Source organism: Hylobates moloch, unplaced genomic scaffold (genome assembly GCF_009828535.3).
Source record: "Hylobates moloch isolate HMO894 unplaced genomic scaffold, HMol_V3 SCAFFOLD_14, whole genome shotgun sequence".
NCBI lineage: Eukaryota > Metazoa > Chordata > Mammalia > Primates > Hylobatidae > Hylobates > Hylobates moloch.
In genome coordinates, this window is record NW_026652289.1 from 13,707,566 (window position 1) to 13,720,525 (window position 12,960).

The 12,960-nt window shown below is 49.3% G+C and overlaps 1 protein-coding gene across 4 annotated transcripts in view; it reads left to right on the forward strand.

Annotated features, from left to right (window-relative positions):
• URB1 (URB1 ribosome biogenesis homolog) overlaps positions 1-12,960 on the forward strand; it is a 95,161-nt gene that overhangs the window by 37,416 nt on the left and 44,785 nt on the right. For 3 of the 4 annotated variants that reach the window (XR_009209625.1, XM_032174704.2, XM_032174706.2), the window contains exons 16-24: positions 390-506; positions 957-1,095; positions 1,853-2,023; positions 3,030-3,226; positions 5,016-5,234; positions 6,578-6,757; positions 8,555-9,410; positions 10,827-11,028; positions 11,651-11,837. Coding sequence is in view for 3 of the 4 variants with exons in the window: in XM_032174704.2 (XP_032030595.1) it covers positions 390-506; positions 957-1,095; positions 1,853-2,023; positions 3,030-3,226; positions 5,016-5,234; positions 6,578-6,757; positions 8,555-9,410; positions 10,827-11,028; positions 11,651-11,837 (2,268 nt within the window). In the remaining variant the exon portion in view is untranslated. The remainder of the gene's footprint in view (positions 1-389; positions 507-956; positions 1,096-1,852; positions 2,024-3,029; positions 3,227-5,015; positions 5,235-6,577; positions 6,758-8,554; positions 9,411-10,826; positions 11,029-11,650; positions 11,838-12,960) is intronic. The other variant, XM_032174705.2, reaches the window with a different exon arrangement.

Sequence of the window (12,960 nt, forward strand, 5' to 3'; positions counted from 1 at the left end):
AGCACAATGAAACTGCTTGACCTCCGACAGAAAGTGGGTCCTGTAGGCTGGGTGTGGTGGCTCATGCCTATAATCCCAACACTTTGGGAGGTCAAGGTAGGCAGATCACTTGAAGCTAGGAGTTTGATACCAACCTGGCCAACTTGGCAAAACTTCGTCTCTGCTAAAAATTAGAAAAATTAGCTGGACGTGTTGGCGCACGCCTGTAGTCCCAGCTACTCAGGAGGCTGAGGCAGGAAAATCGCTTGAACCCGGGAGGTGGAGGTTGCAGTGAGCCAAGATCGTGCCACTGCACTCCAGCCTGGGTGACAGAGTGAGGCCCTGTCTCAAAGAATAGAAAGAAAGCACGTTCTGTTCTGACTTTTTCGCTGGTGCCTACTTCCTGGCAGATTCTGCGGGACACGGGGGTGTTTGAGCACACCTGGAAGGAGCTGGAGCTCTGGCTGGAGCATTTAGAGAACACCGTGGAAGAGGACAAAGAGACTGTGATTCAGTTTCTGGAACGCGTAAGCACATATTTCCCACATAAAGGAACATGCTCAGAGATGATTATATTAACTTCTTAGCATAATCGAGACATTTTTGATGCACCAGCACCAAAAGGCTTCTCGTCCTGGCTTACTTCCTAATTCTTGCTGAGACTTCAGAATCTACTTAGTTTTAGAATCTGTGAAATAGGTATATATTACAGCATGCTGTTTCATTTCCTTTTGGGAATTTGTTGTTGGTGGTGGGAATAGGTATACCAAAAGCGATATTAAAAGCAGTGCTATAGTAAAAGGAGATTTTTTTTAACTCCACAATAAAAAGTTTAGACCCAACTTCATAGTAAAACTATTCTGATTAAGGATTGAACATATTATCACTTCCCTTGATTTTGACCAGTGACATTTTTTGGCTTTTTCATTTCACCTGTGACCATCTGAATGCTTTCTATTTGGCTCTTTAATGCCCAGATTTTATTGACATTGGTGGCGAATCCCTATTCATACACAGACAAAGCATCTGACTTTGTCCAAGAAGCAAGCACGCTGCAGGCCACTATGATGAAGCAAGAAACCGATGACATGAGCATTCCCATCTCCCACATTGACGGTATGTTCCGTTCTGTTCTGCGCTGCTCAGGGGTCTGAAGACCAAGCCACATTGACATGTTAAGAGATTGAGAACAAGAACTGCACTAATGCTCTAGGCCAAGTGCACACAATCCCTTTGCAGCAAAGACCAGCCTGTTCTGGAAATGAAATCTCCTTATGTGTTCATGTAATGGGAAACACTTGTTGTTTTATTTGCATAGTATTTACTGGGTGCCAGGTAGGGTTTTAAGCTCCTTTTAAGTCCTAACTCATGTAAATCTCATAAGCAACCCCAAGAGAAAAGGGTATTATTATTGTACTCATTTTATGTAGAGATAAAGCGGCCGGGGCACAGAGAGGTTTGGTATAATAACTTGCTCAAGCTCATACAGCTACTACATAGCAAAGTCAGGATTAGAACCCAGGTACTCTGGCTCTGGCCTGTGCTTTAACCCTCAAACTAGTTTGCCTCTCAGATTTTGGCTTGTTTGCCTGAATATCTGGGTTTAAGTTCCTGGGCTTCTTGTGTCACTTGAGGAAACTTCAACCTATTATCACCTCAGCTGAATATCCTGCATTTTATCAGACAAAGATACGAAAGATTTCATAGGCAATGTCTTCGTCTGTTTAGGGTCAAACTATATTAAATGCTCCCCCCAAGAGGAATTTGGCTTTTTTCTTTTTGCACATATTCTGCTTCTGCCTCCCTGTGGGTATTTGCAGTGAAACCCTTCAGTGGCTCTCACATCAGCTGGATTCTCGTCTTTCTCTCTCAGATGTTCTCGACATGGTGGATGTCCTGGTGGAGGGCAGTGAAGGCTTGGATGAGGAAATAGGGTTCACGTTGAATGAAGACATGATCCTGCTCACGTTCCCATTCAGTGCTGTGGTCCCCGCAGCCCTGGAAGCCAGGAATAAGTTGTTCCTTGGGACAGGCAATGAAGCAGGTACCTGTGTATGGTCAGGATGTTCTGGCTGCATCTGGCCAGCTAGTCTTTGCAGGGTGGGAGGTGTGGGATTCTAGGGGCTCTGGGATCAATTGCTGAGAATCCAGGGCAACAAGAGGTCAGAACCCCCAGAGTGATAGCTACCCAACCAGCACAGCTAGGAGCACAGGGGTAGGGATCTTGGGGCTGGCTAGGCTTTTGGGAAATTGGTCATTTGAGCATGAGTCTGAAATAATGTGTTTGCCTGGCTGCCCAGACAGCCTCTGTAACATTGATGTTTTTTCGTCAACATTTATTCTTGATATGTTGATGCAGAGGATGAATCCTTCATACTCGTTGGATATTCCAGGCTCACAGATTATAGGAGCGTGATTGGTCGGGAGAACTCAGGCTTTGCTGCAGTAACAAATAAGCCCTGACTTGTCAGTAGTTTAATAAATAAGGGTCTGTTTCTAGACCATGCTATGGTCCAGTACAGGCCAGGTGGCTCTTCTGGTTGCTGTCCTTCAAGAGGTTGATCAGGGATTCAGGCTGCTCCCATTTTGTAGCTATGCCAACTCAATTTGTGGCTTCCAAGATCACCATGGAAAGGGAAGTGGAAATGGTGGACAGTCAAGCAAGGGGTGTTATGGCCTGAAAGTGACTAACCAGGCATATGGTCCCAGCCTACATGTAAGAGAGGCTTGTGTGCTGAGGTAGAGTAAACGGATTGGTGAACACCTAGCAAGTCCTGGTCCCAGGCGGCTTTTGCCTGGCCTTTTCCATGCCTGGGTCTTCACTCCTGGGCCTTGGGAGCGGATGTCTGACTTTGCTGTATGTGTTTAATAAAACAGAGCCTAGTACAGTCTCCAGTAGTAGCACCTCCTTCCCTGTGGTTATGTGTCCCCTCATGGAGTTGCATGAATTTTTCAGCATCTTGCATGTATGTGGAAGAAGGTGGTATTGGTAGGTCACAGAAGGGTGGGCCCAGCCAGCCTCTTCCCACATGCATCTTGTTCCTTTGCAGCAGAAAACGTTGTGACATATCTGACGGCGGTGCTAACTGACCTCCTCCACACCCAGAGGGACCCCCTGGCTCTGTGTCTCCTGCTCCAGGCGTATGACAAGCTTGAGCCTCCATGCCCGGTGCCTTGCTGCCACCAGCTCTCACGGTTTAACAGATACTATAGCCTCTGGATCCCGGAGCCAGCCCGAGAGGCCTGGGTGAGCTGCAGCCACAGCTGTGGTCACTGCTCCTGTGCAAGGTTCTTCCCAGGGTCCCAGCTGGCTGGGCCAGAGCTGTGCAGTTGGGTAGCCAGACAACCTGCAGGGTGAAATTTCTTACCCTAAAGTCCCCTGCATAAGAGAGGAAGCTAAGTAGTATCCCTGGTGCTCAGCTAACATAACTGAACACACAGGACTCAGTGATGCAGCCAAATTAAATTTCCCGTTGGCTCCCTGATAATAATAGGTTAATTCCTCTTCCAGCCTGGGGCAAGAGCATTGCCTCTTCCTTTTTTTCCTTACCTTGTTATCTCTGCATGCTTGTCTCCTGCCTCTCCTCTGCGGACCTTAGCATGGCCCTAGACAAACTGTGCTCAGCTGTCACACATGGCCCCTCAAGGCCTCCAGCAGGGTCTCTTCTGCTAAAGTTGGGGAAGGAAAGGAAAAAGTATATTTTCTCTTGCTGGGGACTACATTCTCATAGTGGGATTCTGGCTCCAATGCAGAGTATTTACAATGCTGTGTGGGGCATGAAATTTGTGGTACGCATTTTTGTGCATTCATTTCATTTTAGCTGCGTTTGAAAAAGCAGACAGCTTAGACCCTCCTTGTCTTGTGATATTGGTAGCAATAGCCAACAATGATTGCATATTTTCTGTGTGTTTTTTGGAGGCATACCAGGTCCTGTACTAAGTGTACTACATGTATTTTTGGCCGTTTAATCCTCACTGCAACTCTGAGAAGTAGGCCGGGACTCTCACCATCCTTTATGCACGTGGGGAAACCAAGGCCCAGAGTGGTTCCAGCACCAGTCAGTGGCGGAGTCAGGATTCGGCCCAGGCAGTCTGGCTCCAGAGCCCTCACCCATAACGTTGTTGCCACCTTCCTCCACACGTAGGCCACAGTGATAGCCAGACAGCAACTTATGTGGCGGTATTGGAGGTTCCGTCCTGCCCCTCGTGGTTGCTTGGAGTGGCTGTCCACCTTCTGTGGAATAAGACTTAGCAGTGGTTCTCACGCTCCAGGGTGTGTCGGAATTCCCCAGAGGGCCTATTCAAACTTGACTGCCGGGCTCCAGCCGCACAGTGTCTGCCCTGGCAGGTCTGGGTGGAGCCTGAGAATTTGCATTTCACACATGCTGCTGCAGGCCTGGGGAACACTCTGACAACCACCGAGTTTCAGGGCATGTTACAGCCTTGGGTTTTATTAGCCTAAGGAAGTCAAATGGAATTACAGCAGCATAAGCTATGTGGAGTAAATAAAGAAGGCAGCTTGGTAGTAACATTAGAAGAAATGAATAACTTCAGTTTGAGGCAGAAGGGCTCCAGAAATTTCTCTGTGTTCTGCCCATCTTCTGTCCTTCTAACAAGATATTTGACCCACAGCTCCTGGGGAAGGTCTTCTGAAGGCAGGCCACTTGCAGAGCAGGCTTCTCTGTGGGCTGATTTCCCCCTTTCTAGTGATTCTTGTGATTCACATCCTGCCTCTGTCACACGTGGCTCCTGCCTATGGGACAGGCTTCTGTCTTGTTCTCCAAGGGGTGTCGATGCAGCATGAATTTGGGCCTTCATATGTGGTCAGTGGAAATGCTCTAGGAAAGTACGCATGACATGGTACCAGAACTTACTCTACTGAAGTAAAATGCCATGCGGTCCCATATTCATTAGTCCTATCCCAGCATGTGCTTCTTTGTGAAATGTCCGTTTGTTGTGTGTTACCCGTGCCTATGACCGTTTTCATCTGTGGTGATGTGTCTTTCTCTTCCCCGGCCTTTTGCTGTCTCCCTCAGCTGCTGCAGGCACAGGGCAGCCCCTCGCCCTCTGCCCTTCCCTCGGCCTCCTCCTTCACAGCCCTACTGCAGGCAGCCTACGAGAGCCAGGCGCTTCGGGACGAGCACATCCAGGCGCAGTTGCAGGCCACCATGTCACGCCTCCCCATGCAGCAGGTCCTGCGCGCAGCCAAGCAGGTGCTACTCTACCTGCGGAGCACCGTGGAGAACTTCAGCCAGGTCACTGTTGCCCCCATCCTCCACACGCTCCGGAGCTCTGCCACCAGAGAGCTCAGACTTCTCTGAGTCGGGCCCACAGCTCAGCACACTCTTGCTCCCTGGAACTCACTGCAGAGGCAGTTTAAGTGCTGTTCTGTCCAGACCTCAGCTGCAAACTCTTCATGTCCCTCAGCAGCTGCAGATGGGAGCCAGGTCAGCCTGACTTTGTTTTCAGGGCAGCTCTGGTCAAGACAGAGCCCTTCCTATAGTAGGTCGGGTTGGCGGCCCTACCGGGCCTTTGTGTTTTTTGTCACCAAGCCTGGAGTGCAGTGGCGCGTCATAGCTCACCACAGCCTCGACCTCAGTGGACTCAAGCCACCCTTCAACCTCTCAGCCTTTCAAGTAGCTAGGACTATAGGCATGCACCACCATTCCCAGCTAATTTTTGTGTTTTTTGAAGAGATGGGTTCTCGCCATGTTGGTCAGGCTGGTCTCAAACTCCTGGGTTCAAAGTGATCTGCCTGCCTCAGCCTCCCACAGTGCTGGGATTGCAGGCATGAGCCACCACACCCAGCCCTCCCTCTTTCTTTCTTTCTTTCTTTCTTTCTTTCTTTCTTTCTTTCTTTCTTTCTTTCTTTCTTTCTTTCTTTCTTTCTTTCCCTTCCTTCCTTCCTTCCTTCCTTCCTTCCTTCCTTCCTTCCTTCCTTCCTTCCTTCTTTCTTTCTTTCTTTCTTCTTTCTTTTCTTTTTTTCTGAGACAGAGTTTCGCTCTTGTTGCCCAGGATGGAATGCAATGGCAGGATCTTGGCTCACTGCAACCTCTGCCTCCCGTGTTCAAGCTATTCTCCTCCCTCAGCCTCCCTAGCAGCTGGGATAACAGGTGCACGCCACCGTGCCCAGCTAATTTTTGTATTTTTAGTAGAGACAGGGTTTTCTCCATGTTGGCCAGGCTGGTCTTGAACTCCTGACCTGAGGTAATCTACCCACCTCAGCCTCCCAAAGTGCTGGGATTACAGGCATGAGCCACCGTGCCTGGCCCAGTCGTCCCTCTTAAGTTTATTAGTTTAGTAGCTGGCTGATGAATTTCTGTTCCTGATGTGGTTCGAGGGATTTTTAAGTTTTGAGGTGGGCCTATCCCTTTCAGTTTAGTCAAAACAACCTTTGTGTTTCACCAAGGCTTAGGAAGACACATCTGTTATTTGAGAAATGGCATTGCGTTGATGGGTGTCTCACACACTGTGAGGAGTTGCCATCTCAGCCTGCCTCCCGAGTCTCCTGCTCTGAAAACACGGGCCCTGGAAGTCACTGCCTGGTGGCTGTGAGCCCGTCTCTTCCCTGCTGAGGCTCGTGCTCTTGTTCTCACAGCTGGGCAGAAGTGTGGGCCCACCCCTCCTGCAGCTCTTCCTGGATCTCCTCAGGCGCCTGGTTGTCCACTGTGAGCAGCTGGATGCCCAGAACCAGCAGAGATGTGAGGCTGCCCGGGCCGAAGCCGACCTCTTCCTGGACATGGAGTCCGTGGCCTCGCTGGAGATGGCCAGTGATCAGGTACCGCCACAGGTCACCTGGTAGCCTATTCTCAGAGTCATGGGCAGTGGCTTTCTCTTCACTTCTGATTTAAAAACAAACATAGGTCCTATTGTGGGAAAACTGGGAAATGCAGAAACTATAGCAGAGATCATAAAAACTTCCTATCACCCGCCCAGTGTGCCGTTTAATTTGGGCGTTTCTCTTTCCAGTTGCTTTTCTGTGCACAGTCACCCTCCCTGCAGACAGCTTTCTCTCACGCTATGTGAGATGAGCCTGCTGAGAAACAGCGTGAATAGCTGCAGCTTGTGTTGCGTGCAAGGTGGGCAGCGGGTGCTGCTTTTCACAGGAAATACACACAGGAAATAGACTGCTCCGAGAAGCAGCAGCCTTTCTGTCTTGTTGGGAGTCTTGGGAAGCAGGCTGTTTAATTGGGGCCAGGATGACTATTTCTCTCACAGTTTGCCATGTAATGTGTTTTACCGGGTTCAGGAGGCAGACATGTTCCTTGTTTCACAATCTAATTGAAATATACACTTTTTTCCTTTGAGCTCCGAGTTGCCTTTCTGGGAGGTATTTGCTTGGGTGGGACCACCTATTCGCCAGTCAGTGTGAGGCAAAGCATTCTCAATATGTAATCGTGCTTTGCTGTTTTTTTTTTTTTTTTTGAGACGGAGTCTCGCTCTGTCCCCCAGGCTGGAGTGCAGTGGCGCAATCTCGGCTCACTGCAAGCTCCGCCTCCCGGGTTCACGCCATTCTCCTGCCTCAGCCTCTCCGAGTAGCTGGGACTATAGGCGCCGCCACCACGCCCGGCTAATTTTATTTTGTATTTTTAGTAGAGACAGGGTTTTACCGTGGTCTCGATCTCCTGACCTCGTGATCCGCCCGCCTCGGCCTCCCAAAGTGCTGGGATTACAAGCATGAGCCACCGCGCCCGGCCAGCTTTTCTGTTTTTAACTGGTAAAGCTTGAGTGGAGACTGTGACAGGCTCCTCTTTCCTTCCCTAAGAATAAATAAGGGAAGAAAATTTCTTTCTGTCTCTGGGAACTGGTGGAGTGTCGTTGGTGAGGAATCGGTTCAGCAGGGCTGTGAGGAATGACTGAATGAAATTATTCTCTAATCCAGCAAGGGTGCTCAACTGCATTCTGCTCAATGTTTACTCAGTTGGCCCAGTCAGAACTAGTTTGGGGGTTTTATGGGGTCACTCGAGGCCCAGTCTCCTCCTGACAGTGGAGACAGGATTACTTTCAATTCAGGATCGTAGACACACGGTGGTTTAATCCCAACCCACTTTCCCCGGACACATGGTCTCATCTAAACTGACATCACCCCAGCTGTAAGTAGACACCCCTGTCCCTCAACCAGATTTATTTAGGAGGGCAAGCCTGCTGAGGAGAAGCCAGCAGCTGATTGATCTTACTCACATGGCGGTGTTTCTGCATGGCCCGCCCCCCACACTGAGTGACCATAGAGAGCACTTTTCCCATGCTGGAAATTCACGCAGGCTGGGTTCTTCAGACACGTGCCTGCAAATGTGGGTGGGGCACCAGCCAGGTCACAGTCCAGTCCTTCCGGGGCAGGTGGAGTGCCTCAGGTGATTGTGGTATAACTGGATGACAGCTCTGGCTGGGCTTGGCCAGGATGTGGTGGGCACCCCTGAGGGGGGCATGGAAATGTGGGCTTGAGGAAGGAATGGATTAGGAAAGGGGCCTTCTGCTCTCTGAACCGCTAACAACAGTGAATACTTGTGTGGCAGCTGCCACCTCTCTCTTAGCCCTGTGCCTTGTGTGATGTCTGTGCCTCGTCACTGCCTTTCAGACGCTGGAGGAGGTGCTTGTGGCCATCCTCAGACACCCCACCCTGGAGGGCTGGTTCCTGGCCCTGGAGCAGCAGGCCCTCCCGCCGCACACGCTCAGCCCTGTCCTCGTGAAGCTCCTGGCCACCCACTTTAGTGCAGGGGTCCTTCAGCTGCTGGCAGCAAGTGCCCCAATACTCCGGAACATTGGGCAGCTGGGCCTTCTGGCCAGGTACTCAGAGGCCATCACCCAGAGTGTGCTGAAGAAACTTGAGAACAGGAGGGCGGGCCCGGCCACATCACCACCAAAGACCCCTCTGCAGCTGGAGGCCCTGCAGGAGCTGCATCCATACATGGAGGGTGCTCAGCTCCGTGAGATCACCCTGGCCTTGCTGAGCCTGCCTGAGACACACCTGGTGACCCAGAAACCCACAAAATCCCCCGGGAGAGAAAGACACCTGAATGCTCTTGGGAAGACCCTGGTGCAGCTGCTGACCTGCAGCCCCCAGGATCAGCTGCAGAGTGGTGAGCTCCTGTGGTCCCCCGAGTATGTGAGAGGCCTGGGGGCTCTGCTGCCCATGCTAGCAGTGGACGAGCTGGACACAGTGCTCCTCCACACTCTGCAGAGAGACCCTGTGCTGGCCCCCGCAGTCGGGGCTGATTTGCTTGACTACTGCCTGGCCCAGCGCACGCAGGCGTCCCTCAGCATCGCTGCCCTGCTCCTCCAGGAGAGCTGCACCCACCTGCTGTGGTTCGAGCAGTGGTGCCTGCAGGCTGGCCCAGGGCTCGGCCTCCAGGGGGACCTGGACGACTTCCTCCCCCTCATCCATGTGTATCTCCAGTGCAGGATGCGGAGCCACTTCACACGCCCAGCAGGAGGTAAGGGAAAGGCTAACTTTGGGCAGCTGGGAGTCTTAAGTTGCACGGGCTAAGAAGGTGAACTGCGTGGCCATTTTTAAACCCTAGAAATTCAGGTTCTGGGATGTGGGTTAGTTTCCAGTATCTGAGACAACTCTGAAGATGGAGAAAGATGGAGTAATTTTCCCCAGTACCCTGTCTCCCTTCAATCTCCCTACTTTGTGGTTTGAGGCACAGCACCTTGTGCCCCATCAGGTCTGAGTTCCCCCACGTGAAGCTGACGGGAGTTGGGTACAGTAGCTGGGGTTATTTAGGGCTGTCCTGTTACGTTGAAGGAGTTCTTAGGCGCCAATCCATCCCATGTCCCAGGGTTCCCTGCCCTTTGGGGAGATGTTGGTGAGTTGATGTTGAGTCGAGGCAGCCTGGGTTCAGCTGTCTCTTCTGTCTCCACTCACTGGGTTTCAGAGCTGAGGCACTTTTTGATTACCCCAAATTTGATATAATTCCCTTTTGTTGAATGCATGGATGATTTTTACTCACCACTCTGCCTCTGTTTTGCATAACTTCGTATCATTGATGACAGAGGTTTTAAAAAGGAAACAGCGCCCTGCAACTAAGAGTCTTCTAGTCAGTGGTGCTTGACATACCTGTCCTTGGGCACTTAGTCCATTTAACATTGGTATAACGGAAGACCTGAGGCTGAGTAATTTATAAAGAAAAGAGGCTTGTTTGGCCCATGCTTCTGCAGGCTGTACAGGAAGTAAGGGGCTAGCATCTGCTTCTTGTGAGGGCCTCAGGCTGCTTCCACTCATGGTGGAAGAAAAAGCGGAGCCACCTCTGCAGAGATCACATGGCCAGAGGGGAAGCAAGAGGCACAGGAGGTGGCAGGCTCTTTTTAAAACCTGGCACTCTAGGAACTAACAGGGTGAGCCAGAACTCATTCGCTCTACCACAAGGACTGCACCAAGCCATTCATGAGGGACCTGCCTCCATGACCCAAACACCTCCCATTAGACCCCACCTCCAACACTGGGGATCACATTTCAACATGAGATTTGGAGGGGACAGACATCCAAACCATAGCAGCTACCCTCCCTGTTCCATGGCTTTGAAGAATGAATCCCATATGAATTGAGAACTGTGGCACTCATGGTCTCATAATGAGCTTAGAAATAGCAGCTATAACCAGGGCGCCTGGGTTGAAGAGTATCCATCAAGAGTGTTGACTGATGAGATAGGGGAGGACCCTTGAAGGAGACAAGTGTGCCAGTTTCCATGGTGTCAGTACTCCTGCCGTGACCAATTTCAAGCCACCAGTGTGGCATCACCAGGGTCACAGGATACCTAAAATACAGCAGCCAATTCCTATGAGCTGGTCCAAGCTGGCTCCAGCCCATCATTGGGTGTGATGACTTCTCCTCTGTATCTCTGCCCTAGTGTCTTCCGCTGTCATTCCTGTCTTGAGGAAGACCCTGTGGAGGCAGCTACAGAGCAGGCTTCTTAGCACTGACAGTCCCCCAGCGTCTGGGCCGTACCAGGAGATCCTGGCACAGCTGGTCCCATTTGCACGAGCCAAGGACCTCAGTGTACTCATGGACCGCCTGCCCAGCTTGCTTCACACCCCAAGCCATCACAAGAGGTATGAGGGCTCAGGTTGGTTTTAGGATGTTCTCCTCTCAGCTTCACTTTTCTCTTTTTTAAATTCATGGAGTAAGTCATTGAAAAACTGCTGCATTACTGTTATGCCCCATCTGTGATCAGGCAGTTCCTATGAGAATTCTACTTCCAGCCATCCTGCCTGGAGCTTGTACATCTCCACAAATAGATGGCTGGGTCCGGTTCCCTGAGAGCCATGGATCTCAGCTGGGGGTGATTTTCTCCCAGGGGATGATTGACAATGTCTGACATCTTTTATTGTCACAACTAGGATGAGGGGGTGTTGCTTCTGGCTTCTAAAGGGTAGAATTATCTGTCCCATAATGTCAGTAGCACTGAGGTTGAGAAACCCTGATTTAGAAAAAGTCTGGACATACATATCCTTTTCCTGGTGTACTAATAGTATTCCCCTTGCTTGTAAAAATTTTGGTATATCTTTGGCATTTGAGTAAGAGTCCAGGGAAGCCTGTGATTCCTGTGAGTGGGTAGTATGGGGAGCAGGACTCAGCATCTATCCCATATGGCTCTTTGTGATGCTGAATTATATGTAAAGTCAGAAGGATTTAAGCCTGCTCTCTGTCTCTGACTCTCATCTCCTGCTGCAGGTGGATCGTGGCCGACTCCATTTCAGCAGCTCTGGAAGGGTCAGCAGAAGAGCTGTGTGCCTGGAGAAGGACCCTTTTGGAGTCCTGTGTGAAGTGGCTGATCGTGTCTTTCAATGGTGGCCAGCAAGATGATGACAATACTCAGGATCAGGAGAAGGAAATGCTGCTTAGATTAAATGCGTTGTTGGTAAGTGTCTTTTCTTAGAGATCCAGATTGAATTTCTGTGGGAAAGAGTATGCTAGACAAACCAAGCTGTAGATGCATTTCAAGCTAGGTGGCATGAATATGGCCCTGTAGGAAATGAGAGGGGCTGTATCTGGGGCACAGTTGCAGATACTGGATAATCCCAGAATTGATCAACCATCTTTTATCAGGAATGGATGTTGGATTTTGTCAAATGCGTTTTTCCATTTAGAGATGTTATATAATGTCTTGTTTTTTGATTAGTCTACTAATAAGATGAATTATATTAACAAATTTTTGAATGTTAAACCAACCTTGCATTCCTGGGATAAGCCTGCTTGATTTTGATGTGTTATTTTTATATATTGTTTGATTTGTTACTATTTTGTTAAGAATTTTTGCATCTGTGTCCATGAGGGATATTTGTAATTTTATTTTCCTGCAATGTCTTTGGTCTTAAGGATTAAGTAATGCTGGCCTCATAAAACAAGTTGGGAAGTTTCACTGGGTACAAAATTCTAGATTGATAGTTTTTTCCTCCTTTAAGTATTTCAAAGTTGTTGCTTTTCTGTCTTCTGGCCTGCTTTGCTTCCAGTAAGAAACCTGCCTTTCTTGCCTTTGTTTCTCTGTGTGTTGTGTCTTTTTTCTCTGACTGATTTAGGATTTTTTTTTGACATGGTTTAAAGCAGCTTAATAATGATACACTTCAGGGTAGTTTTATTCAAGTTTCTTGTACTTTGGGTTCAGTGAGCTTCGTGGTCTGTAGGTTTATAGTTTTCACAAAATTTAGAGATATTTGGCCATTATTCCTCTCCATCCAGTGGGTGGCTTGATGACGGAATGACAGAATGGGCTCTTTTAGAGGGTTGCCTCCCTCCTTACCTGTCTTTTCTTTTAATTGAGGTAAGTTTACATATTTTGAAATATACAGAAATATGTGTACTTCGTGTATCTGTGTACCCCACATTCCTATCCAAGAAGATTTTCATCATCCCAGAAAGTTTCTTGTGCATCTTCTCAAAATCCCCTTCCCTCCAAAGCAACCACTCTTCTTATTTCTGTCACCTTGAGGTTGTTTTGCCTGTTTGAGACCTTTGTATACTTGGAACTGTGCAGTATAATCATA